Source organism: Pezoporus occidentalis, unplaced genomic scaffold (assembly GCF_034315485.1).
Source record: "Pezoporus occidentalis ecotype Australia unplaced genomic scaffold, CSIRO_AGI_Poc_V1 ctg130, whole genome shotgun sequence".
Classification (NCBI taxonomy): domain Eukaryota; kingdom Metazoa; phylum Chordata; class Aves; order Psittaciformes; family Psittacidae; genus Pezoporus; species Pezoporus occidentalis.
Window position 1 is genome coordinate 1,029,915 of NW_026913104.1, and position 12,909 is coordinate 1,042,823.

The window sequence follows — 12,909 nt, forward strand, 5'->3', positions numbered from 1 at the left end:
CAGCAGCGCCAGGGTGACCGGGCTTGCAGAAGGCTGTGACACCACCTCCTCCTGCAGCAGGAACCCAGGCTGGATGCACCATCTCAGCCCTATTCTTGCCCACAAAGGATGCCAAGATCGAGCACTCCAAGAAAACAAGTGCACAAGCAGCCCCACACGTGCCTGCTTCTACATCCAACGTGGTCCACAGCCTGCACAGCCCTCACTGTGCATCCCAAGGGAAGCACGTGCCGCATAATTTGGGTACCCACAGCCAGCGCTCATGCTAGCAAGAGGGGAGATCCTTCTAAGCAGCAGGGACGGCTGGAAGCAGGAATGTCCCCCACTCTGCAAACCCAGAATGGAGTCATCCATTCTGCTGCTCCATGTGTGCGCAGAAGCCGGCAGGAACGGCTCCTGGGACTGTGTTGGAAGATGTCTGCAGGGCAGAAAAGTCACTGGTGCGGGGCCAGGAGAGAGCCCATTGAAATGCCTCAGGCGCAAAGTTTAACCTCGCTCAGCTTGCACTTTATTAGCCAAGAAACGCGCTGCATCTAACAGAGGGGAAAGCACGAGGGCAATTTGCGTTCCAGCCCCGTCCGGGGTGAGCAGGGTAATGGATCCACTGGAGCGGGGTAAGGAGTGGCCCTTGGCAAGGACTTTCCTGCTTTGGATGAAGCTCTGCGTCCACGGTGGCACTGCAGCTCTGAAACCAGACAGAGCAGGCAGGTTACGCAGCACAGAGGCCTCCAACCATCGCTGCCCAGCACAAGCAGACCCAGGGAGCTCAGCTGTCAGCGGGGTGCATCCTCCTGCAACCTACCTGCAGCTACAGCTCTTCCTCGTTCCCTTGCCTGTGGAGCAAATAGCAAGGGGAGGTGTGTTACACTGGGCAACACGGCCGAGGTGGGAGGGAGGAGGAGCAGAGACCCCAGCCCTTTCAGCAGGTAAGACTAGGACAGGGAGGAGAGATGATGCTGCCTTGAAGCCATGCAATACCCACCTCCTCTTCTTCTTCCCTCCGCAGTGAAGCCGCTGGCCTGGGGGCAAGAGGCACAACTGAGACCTCTTGTGCCTGGAGCCTTCCCCCCCATCCCATCTCACCCATGGTGCTGCACTCCAGTGAAGCAAGTCCTGCTCAGGGCTTGTCCCCTTGCTGGGGACCACCGGGTTTGGCTCTGCAGGATGCCCTGAGCCCACCCATCTCCCTTCAGGGCTGGCAGGGAGACGTGGACCCCCCTGTGCTGCCCTGCACTGCAAAGCCCCAGCCACAAGAGCTCTCTCGGATCTCTTTCGCCCCACGCTGCCAGCCACGATAGCAAACGCTGGTGGTTTCCTTATCTTTCTCCCCCAAACCACTGAGCCACGTCAGTGCTGCGGCTGCGATGCTGCTGCTGCCCCTGCCCCGCGCGGTGAGGCAGGCACTGCCTGTGCGTGGGGCTGCGCTCGGCATCAGGTCTCTCTGGGAGCTGCCAAGGTCTGAGGGCTCTGGGAACGCTGGCGTCTCGCTGTGGAAATGTCAGAGCTTGCCCTGCTATTTTTAATGGGTGACCTTCCCTGTGAAGCCCCGGCGCTGGCAGGGAAACGCTCAATCTTTATGGGCTCTCCTTCCCAACTCGTGTTCTGCTGGGAGCTTGCCTGGCTGGAATTCCCCAGGCTGCAGGCAATGCCGTCCCCTCCATGGTGGGGCAGGACCCATGGCCCCCTGCCCCTCCTGCACCTGGCACAGGGTGAGGAGGGAGATGGGGTCAGAGCCAAGGGGAGCCCAGCCCACCCGAGGCACTTACTGAGGATGATGAGGAGCCCCATGACAAAAGCCACGATGGCAAAGATGAGCCCCCCGTTGCGGATGCTCTCATAGTCTGGGGAGAAAGGGAGCAGGCATCAGTTGGGGTTGAGCCCATGGGCAGGGTGGGAATGGGCTGCCCTGCACGGGCCGTGCACTCACCGTAGCTGAACCTGTCCAGGCCCTGCTCGGGGACTTGCTCTGGAAAAGAGGAGAAACCCCAGTGAGAGCCAGGGCTGGGCGCTGGGCCCGTGATGGGGAGGTGACATGGGAAAGGTGAGGAGTGCAAGCAAGAGCTTTCCAACTTCCTCAAGGTCCAGCTGGGCCAGTGAAGGAGTCCCAGATTCCTGGGTTTCACCCCAGGGAGTTTAAAGCCCATCCACAGGATGCATTTACAAGAAGCCCCCACACCATGCCAGCCATCCAATGGCTGCGTGCCACCGCTGGAGCCACCTTACCTGAGTGCGCATCCCTCTGCCAGGAGCCAGTGGAAGGAGAAATCCCCCTGAGAATCCGAACACCAGCCAGCACTGATGTGCCAGTTGGCTTCCGAGCTCCAGGGATTCATCCCTGTGTCTCCCTTGAATCCCCCACAGCGGCTTCCCCTGCGCAGGCTTCTGCATGGCAGGAGGCACCAGCCCTGCTCCCTGTGCAGAGATGCCCCAGTAAAGGCATCTCCCCTCCCATGGCAGCCCTTTGGGTGGGTGCTCCCTGCAGCTCTCTTACCGTCACCCATCGTGTCGTGCGTCCAGCGGGTGCCTCGCTCTGCGAGTGGGCGCCCACGGGAAAGCACATTAATTGGGAGGCAAACCTCATTAAACATTAATGGCCTCGGTGTAATGTTTATCACAGTCACGAGGGGAGGCACAGGGCTCCTGCCCGCCTTTGGGAAGGAGGCCCGGGAGGGGAGGGCCAGCAGTGGGAGGACCGGGCACCCTGGAGCCATGGGTGTCCCCATCGAAACACACCTTCCATTGCCTTCGGAACATCAGGAGCCCGCTTCACCTCCGGCTGTGGAGAGCAGAGGGATGGGCACAGGTACGGGCTGTGCCTGCCTTTTGCTAGGGAGAAGTGGGCAGCACACCCTGTCCCTGCAGCCTGGCATTGAAGGTCCCTGTGACAGCCAGGTCAATGCCTCCCAGCACAGCATCTGAGCCACCCCGGGTGCCCTTAGCACCCCAGCGCAGTGTGCTGCATCCCTGCGCAGCAGTGGGTACCAGGATGCTGCGCCCCTCGGGGCTGTGCCAGCCCTGGCAGCGAGGCCAACTGCCAGGTGGGCTGTTCAATCTGGTTCGCTCTAATCTCACCATCAGTGAGCAGGAATCACGCGCCCAGACAACACCTCAGCTCCGGCACCATGGGGTGAAGCCAACCCCCAGGAGGGTGATGTGTGGGGCCGTGCGAGCAGCCCTCGTGTTCCAGAGCCCAAGCAGTGCTCAGCATCCCCCTGGATCTGCAGTCCGGCAGCCAGAAGCTCCCGAAGGCCGAGGGACAAGGCAGCTCTGTGGGGCTCATGCGCTCCCATCACACGGTCCCTGGCTGCAGGAAGGAGCAGCCAGCCTGCCGCTGCTAGCACAAAGCCCTCTCCGCTCCCACTGCTCCCTCTGCCCAGCACAAAGGGAAGCTGCCCACCCGCTCTCCACAGGGCCGGACCCTCAGCCCCTGCCCTGCTCCCCTGGAGAACAGCAGAGCCCTTGAGACGCCGCAGCCAGGCACCGATAGAAAGGGTATTTATTCCCTTCCCCACCCCTGGGTCACGGCACTGAGCACCCCAGCCCTTCACCCCAGCAGCACACTCGCCTATTTAAAAGGAAACACAATAGCTCGATTTATTGTACACAGTCAGGATTTTGCCATTTCTACACACCACAGGGATTGCTTTGTTCCGTGTTAACACCGACGGCACACCACAGACAGCACGGGCACTGCTGACAGGGCTGGGCTGCGCGGGCTCTGCTCTGCCCTGCCCGAGGCTGCACAGAGGCAGGACTCTGCAGTGGCCAGGAGCAAGGGAAGGGACAGCCCACCCTGCAGGCAGGGCCACCGCAGTGGGGTGGGCACAGCAGAAACCCCTCTCAAAACCATCTTGGCAGCCAAGAACCCCTTCCTGGCGCATGGAAAGCACTGATACCCAGGCTGCCCCTGCTTGGCAAGCACCCACAGCCAAGCCAGCAGTGCCCAGCCACAGCTGAGGCTGTGATTTCCATGCCCATGGGCTTGGGGAAGGGGCCTGACACAGATTCGCCTGCTGGGACCCTCAAGCAGACACAAGGTGACAATGGCTCAGCCCCTCCATCCCCACTGTGCAACCTCAGGCATGCAAAGCCCCTGAGCATCGCCCACTGATGCTTGCTCCATGGGGAGAAGGGGCTGTCGGCATCAGAGTGATGACAACACATAACTGCCACAGGACGACACGCAGCACTGACACGGGTGGCCATGTCCTGGGCCATGGCACACAGTGACAAGGCATCAGGAAGGGCAGGGAGCACCTGGAGGAAGCACGGCTGCCCCTTCCCTGCCGGAGACAGACAAGAGCAGGCTCCTGATTTCAGTCTGTGTTTCTCTTTAGCCCTCAGAGACTGTTTAACCTGCCCAGCTCCGTCGGGTGGACAGGCAGGGCGCTGGCAGGGAGCTGGGTTGTGCTGGTAGCAGGGTCATCGCTGAGCAGCCGCCCTCTTTCACAGTGTCACCGTGCTGGCGGGGGGACGCCACGGGCTTCTCTGCCACCACAGCGCTTCCTCACGCTTAGAGCAGTGTCCCACACTGATGGCTTGGCTTCAGCCGGGGACAGAAACGAGGAGTGCCAAGCAGAGACAGGGGAGCTCCCTTCAGGGAGAGCCCAGGGGAGCTGTGGGATGTCCCTGCCTGACTCCACTGCGGCTGCCTTGGGGCCGGAGGGTTATTGCTGAAACAGCAGCGCGTGGTCCAGAGCCTCGCTGGGCAGGACCCTGACCCACTGCAGGACTGGTCCCCAAGCCCTGCCCAGAGCCAGCGGGGTGAACCCCGAGTGCTGCCTGGCACAGACAGCACTGTGCGGGCTGCACCAAGCACCCCCAGCTATGGGCAGGGGGACACAGGGCTCCCCTTGGGCAGCGCCTGCCAGTCCTACACAGCCCGAGCCACACGCACAGCACGAGAAAGGTGAAGAGAAAGTCACTATTACAACATCAGCAACGACTAGCCCTAGAGGTCATGATCATCTCACATCAACATTACACACCACTGGAGGCAGAGAGGACGGTGAGTTTAGTCGGGTTAGTAAACAGAGAACCGGTGCTGAAGTACAGAGGGTAACACAGACACAGCAGCTTCGCATCCCCTTAGAGGGACCTGCTGCTGTGGTTTCAGTTTCCTCGCAGGCCACTGGCATCTGCAGTCCAAGCATCTGTCCTCGGGTCTCTGGGTCTGCGTGGGAAGGAGAGCAGTGAGTCAGGCTGGGAGCAGCACCAGCAGCACAAACCATGCTTCCACCAGCGCCGGCTCCAGGCTGCCCTGCTGCAGGCTTGGGGGAGCCTTGATGCATCAAGGAGCGAGATGCCCCAGGGACTCGCACTCAGCTCTCTCCAGAGGCCCTAAAAATAAACCCGCTTTGGGTGGAGGAGCACAGGGGAAGGAAGTGCAATGCAAAGGAAAACCTGGGCAGATGTTTCCCTTTCCTGCTGGGCTGCCTGGGGCTTTGCCTGGGGTGTGCTGAGCCCCAGCTGCTCCTCCCTTCCTTCCCCGCATCGAGGCAGTGACAGCCCCAGTGCCACCGCACACAGGCTGCCCAGGGCCAGGACTCACCGCATGGCTCTGCTCAGTTGTCCGCCTTCGGTGCTCCCGTTGCTGCAAAGGGAAGAGCAGAGTGGTTTGGGTGCTCTGAGGGCATGGGTGCAGTGCAGCTGCAGCAGAGCATGCACAGGACGGGCGGCCTTACCGTTTGAGGTGATCAGGTTCTCAGCCTGAGCCTCTTCGTCCCCTGGAGCTCTGCAAGAAGAGGAGCGCAGTGAGAGGCGGGACCTGCACCCCTTTCCTAGGGGTGGGATGCCCAGCAGTGTAGGGGCATGACGAGGAAGGAGCCCTGGAATGTGCAGAATTGATCTGCCACCCAGCAGCATTGCAGCAGAGGTTTGGGTACCAGGCACCCGAAAGGGATGCTCAGAGGACAGAGCCACCCTGCCAGCTCTGGGAGGGAGCCAGGAGGAGCTGAGCACTGGGCAGAGAGGTTCACCAAGGAATATGTGCCCTTCCAGGCTGCCCTCACTCACCTGGGCTTCTGGTTGAAACTGCACCTGCATCTCCTGCCTGCAAGGAGAGAGAAACACCATGAGCACGGCCAAAATGGGAACAGAACAAAGCCTTTCCCCATGGCCACTCCCTATAAGGGCTCCCACTGCCCCAGCCTGCAAGCCCAGCATCCCCTGGTCCCCAACTTACTGAGTATAAGGAGAATGCCCACAGTGAACAGGACCACGGCAAACACCAGCCCCCCGATCCTCAGGCTCTGGTAATCTGGGGGAGAAGACACAGGGGCTTGCTCCTGCTGGGTTCAGGGATAGGACAGTCTTTTGCTCCCCATCACACTGGCCAGCACACCCATCCTCATGCACAGTGATGCTCACCATAGTTAAACGGGTCCTCCTCCTTCTCTTGGGTGGCCACTGAAAGAAGCAGACAAGGGGTGGGAGGTGAATGCTTGTCCTGGCTGAACCCCTGCAGCCCCAAAAGCCCCCCAGCCAGTGCAGGCACCCTGCTCCCCACAGGGCTGCTGCCCAATGCCCAGCTCCAACCCCTTGGGTCAGAGGGGCCATTGTCCTCCAGATGCCTGCAGCTTCTTCACATGCCCCTGCCACCTCCAGCATGAGGGAAGCACTTGGCACCTACCATCTGCCACGGCCGCCGGCACCAGCAGGGAGCACAGGAAGATGAGCACTGCCTCCATGGCTGCTGTGAGAGAGGGAAGCAGGATTCAGCACAGGGACGGCTGTTGGAGGGTACCACGATGGGGCTGGGTGCATGGCGGGGGACTGCAGGCAAACCCTTGCAGCCCACGCCATGGGATAAGGAGCCAGGCTGGCCCTGGAAACACCAGGAGCCCGGCCAGGATACCTGGTGCCATCCCTGTGCCCAGCCTTGGGGAACATGGTGGCTCACAGGCACAAAGGAGGGGAAGGGTAGGAGCAGGCAGACATGTCCTGTGGGGTTCTGTGGCGTGTTTTCAAGCACCTCTGCACCGCTGGCTCTGCTCCTCGGTGCAGTCTCAAGGTTGCAGTGCAGGCAATGGGGCCAACACCAGGGCTGTGATCTCTCAATCAACGTCAATACTGTGCCCTTCACCCAGAGCATACTTTAATTTGTCCCAGTTAGCATAGCAATTACAGCACATTCCTACAATGAGGCCACTGGCCCTGATGGGACATGAGCTCACAGCCACACTTGCCCCTCGGCTCCTCACACTCACCTGGAGCAGAGCTGAGCTTGTCCCTTCACCGGCACCAACACACTGCTCTTGCACAGGGGCACCAGAGGGCATGGACCTTTCCCCAGGGGATGCCAGCCTGGTACAACAGCACTGTGACCAGGCTGTGATTCACGTCTCCACACCCCAAGCCGCTGACCCATTTGGGATGGGCACCCTCTCTGCCGGGACTGGTCACCACCAGGCACCGCTGCTCTGCAATGGAAGGGCCCTGCCAGCACACACCGTACCTGTTAACTGGCCCTCTCTCCTCCTGCTGAGGGGACAGGCAGGGCTGGCTGCTCTGGTCCTGGTGCTGGCTGCGTGCAGCACACACCTTGCTGGGAGGACAGGGTTTGGCAGGAGCATCTCCTTTAAGGGAGCAAGCAGGGGGCTCTGAAGCATGGATCTGGTTGAGCTCTGCCTCCTGCAGTGTGTCCCTGCGCTGCTCCCAGGCAGCCACCCAGCACCCGACAGCATGGCTCGCGGCCATACATGGTGCGGGAGCACCAAGAGGTCTCGCTGCTGGCACAGGAGATGGAGGGGGGTTATCGGGCGCCCTGCACAGCCCTGATAGCACCGAGTGCTAGGGAGCGGCTGTAGCTGCCGCGCTGGATCCGTGCCGATAAGGAGGGGGCCCTCAGCAGAGCAGGAATTCAGCTCGCTGACGGATGCAGATCCCTGGCGTGCTGCTACTCAGCCCCTCCGGAGCCTGACCTGATTTGGATGCAGCCTCCATCCCAGCTCACCCCAGCAGCCGGCTCCTCAGGGCACCGGGTCCATCCTGACACGGCTCCTTGCCCCAGTTCATGCTGTGAAGGTGCCCAGGAACCACACGCACGGAGGAGCACCCACCACCCTGCCCCAGCGGCCCCAGCAGCGCTTTGCTCCATGGCTGTTCTCCAGCGCTACCCTCAGGAGCCAGCTCCCATTGTGCCTGCGGAGGAAGCAGCCTCCAGCCCTACGCTTCCAGAACCTGATTTATTCATCATAACAAGTTGCGTCCCGTGATAATCCCCGTCCCTCCCTCCCCTCCCATGTCCTGTCATTTGGAAGTCAGGGTGTTTTATCTGCACGCTGGAGGGTTTAATTTCCCTTGCCTGCAGCTGCCGCTGCCATTGTGCGGCGCGGGGCCGCGCTGGAGCGTGCCGCTGGCTCCCGCACCCAGACAAGCCCCCTCGTTAGCCGAGGCACCTAATTCTGGGTAATTACCAGGCCTTAGAAACACGTACAAAGCACCCAGCAGCTGCCGGTACTGTAACTTCTAGCTGCACATTTCCCTGCGTCCTTTATCTCACGTCCTTTATCTATTTACTGCCGAGGCTGCCAGTGCAAAATCAGTGTCATTACCCGATAGCGGGGTGTTGTACGCGCACAACGAGATGCAATGCAGCACGTGCCGCTGCCAGATGAACGGTATTAATTGGCTCTTGTAGCATATTAGCGATGCCTTTATGTTTTGAACAAACCATTCATCAGAGCTTTACAGTTTATTTGGCTATTTGACAGCTATTGTAGCGGCAGCTCGGTGACACCCCCTGGAGAACACACTGGGGGGGGGGGGGGTTTGCATTATGCACAACGCCCTGCCCTGAACCCCACCACATTCCCTCTCCCATGGGATGAGCCCTCCTGCCTGCAAGGTGCAAGTGCAGGGCAGCCCTGGCTCTCCTGGAGGCAGCAGTTCTCACCCATCACCCTGCATCCCAAGCCACTCATCACACAGAGCCATGCACCCAAACAAGCACCTCTTGTTTCGGGATGCTCCCGCTGACACCTGAAAGATGCTTCCCAGCACAGGAGCCGTGCTGCCAACTGCCTGGGTGTGTTTTGCCAGCTCTAACATCTCCCAGCTCCACAACCAGCCCATGGCTTCACCACTGCTCTCTGCAGCGCCCAAGGAAGGGGCCAGTGCTGGGGCCCTGCTCAGCCACAGATGCTGCTTCCAGGCCTCCGGAAGCTTTTGGCTTCTTGCACTTGGTGCGGCAGAGCTCACTTTTATGCCAAGCCCAACGCAGAGCGCACAGCACATAGCACAGAGCTCACAGCACACAGCACATACCACACACATGTTCTTTGTTTTTCTAACTCAGTTCCTAAAATCCACACACTTCCGCTCGCTGAAACTCCTCTCTGCACGAGTTAACCATCAGGGCTGGCAGCGTCCTTGCTCGCAAAACAAACACAGCATTCTGGAGCGCAAACCAGCCCGCCTCTCCTCTCAGCAGCACATGTCTTGTGAAGCACCACAGGCTTTTGGGTTGTTTCAAGCTGGCCCACCCACTTTTCATGAAGCTGAAATCGGGTGAGAGGAGCAAACACTGCGAAGGGGTTGTGGTGCTCCCCGCTTGTGCCTGCAGACCGCAGCGCTGAGGGCTCCTCTCACCCCGAATCCAGCTGTGCCCCTGCACAAAGGCAGTGCAAAACCAGCCCCATGAGCCCACTCCTCCCCACACCGCTCTGCTCAGCACAAAACCGTTTTCTCCCCGTGAGCCACCCAAAGTTTGCAGTCCGTTACCCAGCTGAGGAGCCACACGCCCATACAGACCGCAGGGAGCAGGCAGCGCAGTGCACATCGCATGTGACTTGAATCAAAACATGTTTTTTTCCTGTTGAAACTGCAAGACCTGCCTAAACACAGAGAGAGGCAGAGCTGCACAGGAAGCGGGGCTCTCCCAGAGCTCTGCTTCCCTCTCGCCTCGACCCAACCTCAAGTTTTACGAGGGAAAACCAAGTATTTAACCCCCATCCCTATCTGCATGGCTGAGTGAGAGCGAGTGCCAGGTAGAAGGTATCAGGCACTTGGGAGAGGGCCCCAGGGAAGGAAGCAGTAACACAGACCAAGGGAGTACACGTGGAGTTTGCTGTCTGGGGGCTGGCCTGTGCTGTCACATCCTGCCTCTCTCGTAGGATGCAGATGAGACCAGGGCTGAAGGGCACCACCATGGCCATCCTCACCACTCCCTGCCTGCATGGAGCTTGGGCTTCAGGCAGCCGGAGCTGGGAGCCACGAATCCCCATGCACTGGAGCCAGATGATTCACTGCTCTGCTGCCCCGTGCCAAGCTGATGGACAACATGCTTTGCTCCATGCAAGGCACAGTCACAGCTCTCTCTCAGCCTCTTCCTTCTGGCTAATCCATCCCTGCCATTCCGCATGCCACTGGGTTAGCGTGTGTGCGTGCGAGACAGAGGAGCAGGGGAAATCCAAGCAGACAGACTCAGTGTCTCCTGCCCACCAATCAGCTCTCCATAGCATGGCAAATCATACCAGAGCAAGGCAGGTAAATCTGTAACAGCGCTGAGTCTCGACATCCCCTTTTCCTTTCATTGCACTGCATAGATCTGCCCTGTCAAGTCTCAACCATCACAGCACAAAGCCAGGCAGCCTCCTCCCTCCGCCAGGAGTCCTCAGGGCATCTCCCAAAGATCAGACCTAGTTACAATCTCTGGTTTCAGTGCAAAGCCCCCAAGGCCGTGACAGCAGTGCTTGGTTGCCTGGAGCATTTGAGGGTGTGCATGTGTGAATGGACATTTCCAGCTATGCAGAGATGTGCTCTTCTGCCATTTCACGTCAGCATCAATCTGACTATTAATGTGCCTGTTGTTGAGCTCCGTGGTCCTACATGAGAGAGAAGAGAGATTTCCAGCCCTCGCCATTCCGATATGGATGGCACTCCCCAGATTTGGTGCTGATTTGAAGGCTGACCAGATGGAAGACACAAAACTGCCTTTATTGTCTCTTGCAGGTTTGAGGTAACCTCCCAAAGCAGAGGTTACTCAACAGAAACCCTGTCCAGGAGCCCTAAGAACTCAGACTTTAGCCCTGCTTCTGCTGAATGAGACTCACTGAATGTGGATCCCCGTGGACCAGCCCTGACGGGGTCAATGCTTACAAGAACACAAGATCACAGGGAATCACTGAACATGGCTACAGGAGGCTCTAAGCGCTGCATCCCTCACCTGTGCCCCAGCATTACGCTTGCCTCTTGCAGGGCTTCTTCCAGCACCGGGCAACTGGCCCTAGAACATGAAGAAGCCATAGCCAAAGCTGCCCGTCTGCATCTGGCTCACGCACAGTCCCCAGCTCACCCCAAGTGAGACACAACAGGCACAGAACTTCATTAGAGACAAACCATGATAGCGGAGCTGATGGCTGCCTGGCAGTGCAGCATCAGGAGAGCAGGCTGGGAACCCAGCCCTTGGCTCCAGGGAAGCAGAAAACACCACCTCCCGTCAGGGCTCTGCTGCTCCTGCTCTCTCCTTGTTTGCTGAATGATAACTGGATGCTGTAAACCTGCCCAGTATCAGCACAACAGGAATCAAACAGGTCAGGCACACACAGAGGTTACCTGGCAGTGAGAGAAATCCAGATCACCAGAGAACACTGAACTAGCAGTGGAAGAGAAGCTGCTTCAAGCTCCTGTGTGTCCTGGGGTACCACAGAACTGCCACGCTCAGCAGAGCCTCAAGGAGCAGACATGTTCTCCATTCTCTGCTGTTGCCATCAGTCATGACCACTGCTGAGCAGGAGGAAACTCAGCTCCCTGCCAGGCACGGCCGCTGTCTGTGCCAGCACCACTGCGGTGGCAGAGCCCATCAGCAGGATGGCTCCGTGCTGCCCAGTGGGAGTGGTGCTTTCCCTGCGCTCGGGTGACACAACAGCTGTGGAGCTCAGCAGCCTCTTTGCACTTTGGAAACACACAACCAGCGTGAAAAGCAAACACAGAGGAGCAGCCTGACCCGGAGATGCCAGCTCGCTGTGCTGGAGAGCTCTGCTCAGCACCAAGGTCTAAACTCCTGGCAAACCCGTGACTCTCCATGCCACTTTACCTGAATGGGTAAGTTTCAAGGAGGTAGCTAAAACTCCAAGGTGAGTGTGGCACACAGAGGATAGCAAAGCCAGCCCCACATGCAGGGGCATTTTCTATGCTCCAACAAGTGGTTGTTGGGCTCTGCAGCGCCCGCACTTCACTGGCAGCAATTCCATCTCTCTGCCTCGGAACCATGCTCGGGCTGCATGCAAACAGGGACTCTCTGGGCTTGTCTTCATTTGAAATGGGAAGTGAAAATACCCAAAGGGACTGAAAATCCCAACAGGACCCAACAGCAGCTCCCTGAAATGGGTGCAGCGGACTGCTTCAAGTCCTAATCCATACATGGCTTTTCCAGGGACGCTGCTCTTTCGTGCTGCAAAGCGTGTTCACATCCACACAAACCACCTGTCACTTTCCCTCCCACAGAAATATTCCTGTAAGATCAGAGATTCCACCACATGGACTCTGCTATCTGTTTCTTCAGGCAGCATTAATTACACACCCTGAGAGACACGCTCTTCCTTCCCTCTCGTAAGCCTTCCTGGGATAAAGCACTCGACTGTTTATGTATTGCTACGGTGCTACTAAAATATTTAACAACACAAGCCAGAACGCTGCCAAAAGCCTGGGGAGGAGGGTTACCTCCCTGCTCCGCGACATCCCTGCGCGCCACAGAGCCCGGCCAGCCCGGGAGCACCAGGGCAGAGCACACCCGGGCTCTCCCACCCACCGTGGTCTCCGGTGGGGACCGCTGGTCGGCCGGGGCATCCACCCAGCACGGGGGGGCTGGTAACCAGGCAACGGTGGGATGAGGAAAACCATGGTACCCGGTGTTGCCATGGCAGCCGCCTGGGCGGGGGCTGCGGGCGGCCCCGGGCGCAGGGCGAT

General features: G+C 59.2%; 1 protein-coding gene across 1 annotated transcript; it reads right to left on the reverse strand.

The window, feature by feature from the left end:
• Positions 1-485: 485 nt before the first annotated feature.
• On the reverse strand, positions 486-6,694 carry FXYD6 (FXYD domain containing ion transport regulator 6). Its single transcript, XM_062608495.1, has 13 exons — positions 6,632-6,694; positions 6,370-6,408; positions 6,185-6,259; positions 6,016-6,052; positions 5,685-5,734; positions 5,577-5,593; positions 3,667-3,793; positions 2,492-2,743; positions 1,928-1,966; positions 1,767-1,841; positions 983-1,019; positions 803-833; positions 486-685 (listed from the first exon to the last, which is right to left on the reverse strand). The coding sequence occupies exons 1-12, from the start codon at positions 6,687-6,689 to the stop codon at positions 809-811; spliced, it is 831 nt and encodes a 276-aa protein (XP_062464479.1). The 5' UTR covers positions 6,690-6,694; the 3' UTR covers positions 486-685; positions 803-808.
• Between the last annotated feature and the right edge of the window lie 6,215 nt (positions 6,695-12,909).

Excerpts from the sequence above, each read along its gene's own strand:
- FXYD6 (XM_062608495.1), bottom strand. The coding sequence starts at position 6,689 with ATGGAGGCAGTGCTCATCTTCCTGTGCTCCCTGCTGGTGCCGGCGGCC. Across the intron at positions 5,735-6,015 it reads AGTTTCAACCAGAAGCCCAG|AGCTCCAGGGGACGAAGAGG; the intron begins GTGAGTGAGGGC and ends CTCTTCTTGCAG. Across the intron at positions 834-982 it reads GGAGGGAAGAAGAAGAGGAG|GCAAGGGAACGAGGAAGAGC; the intron begins GTGGGTATTGCA and ends TTTGCTCCACAG.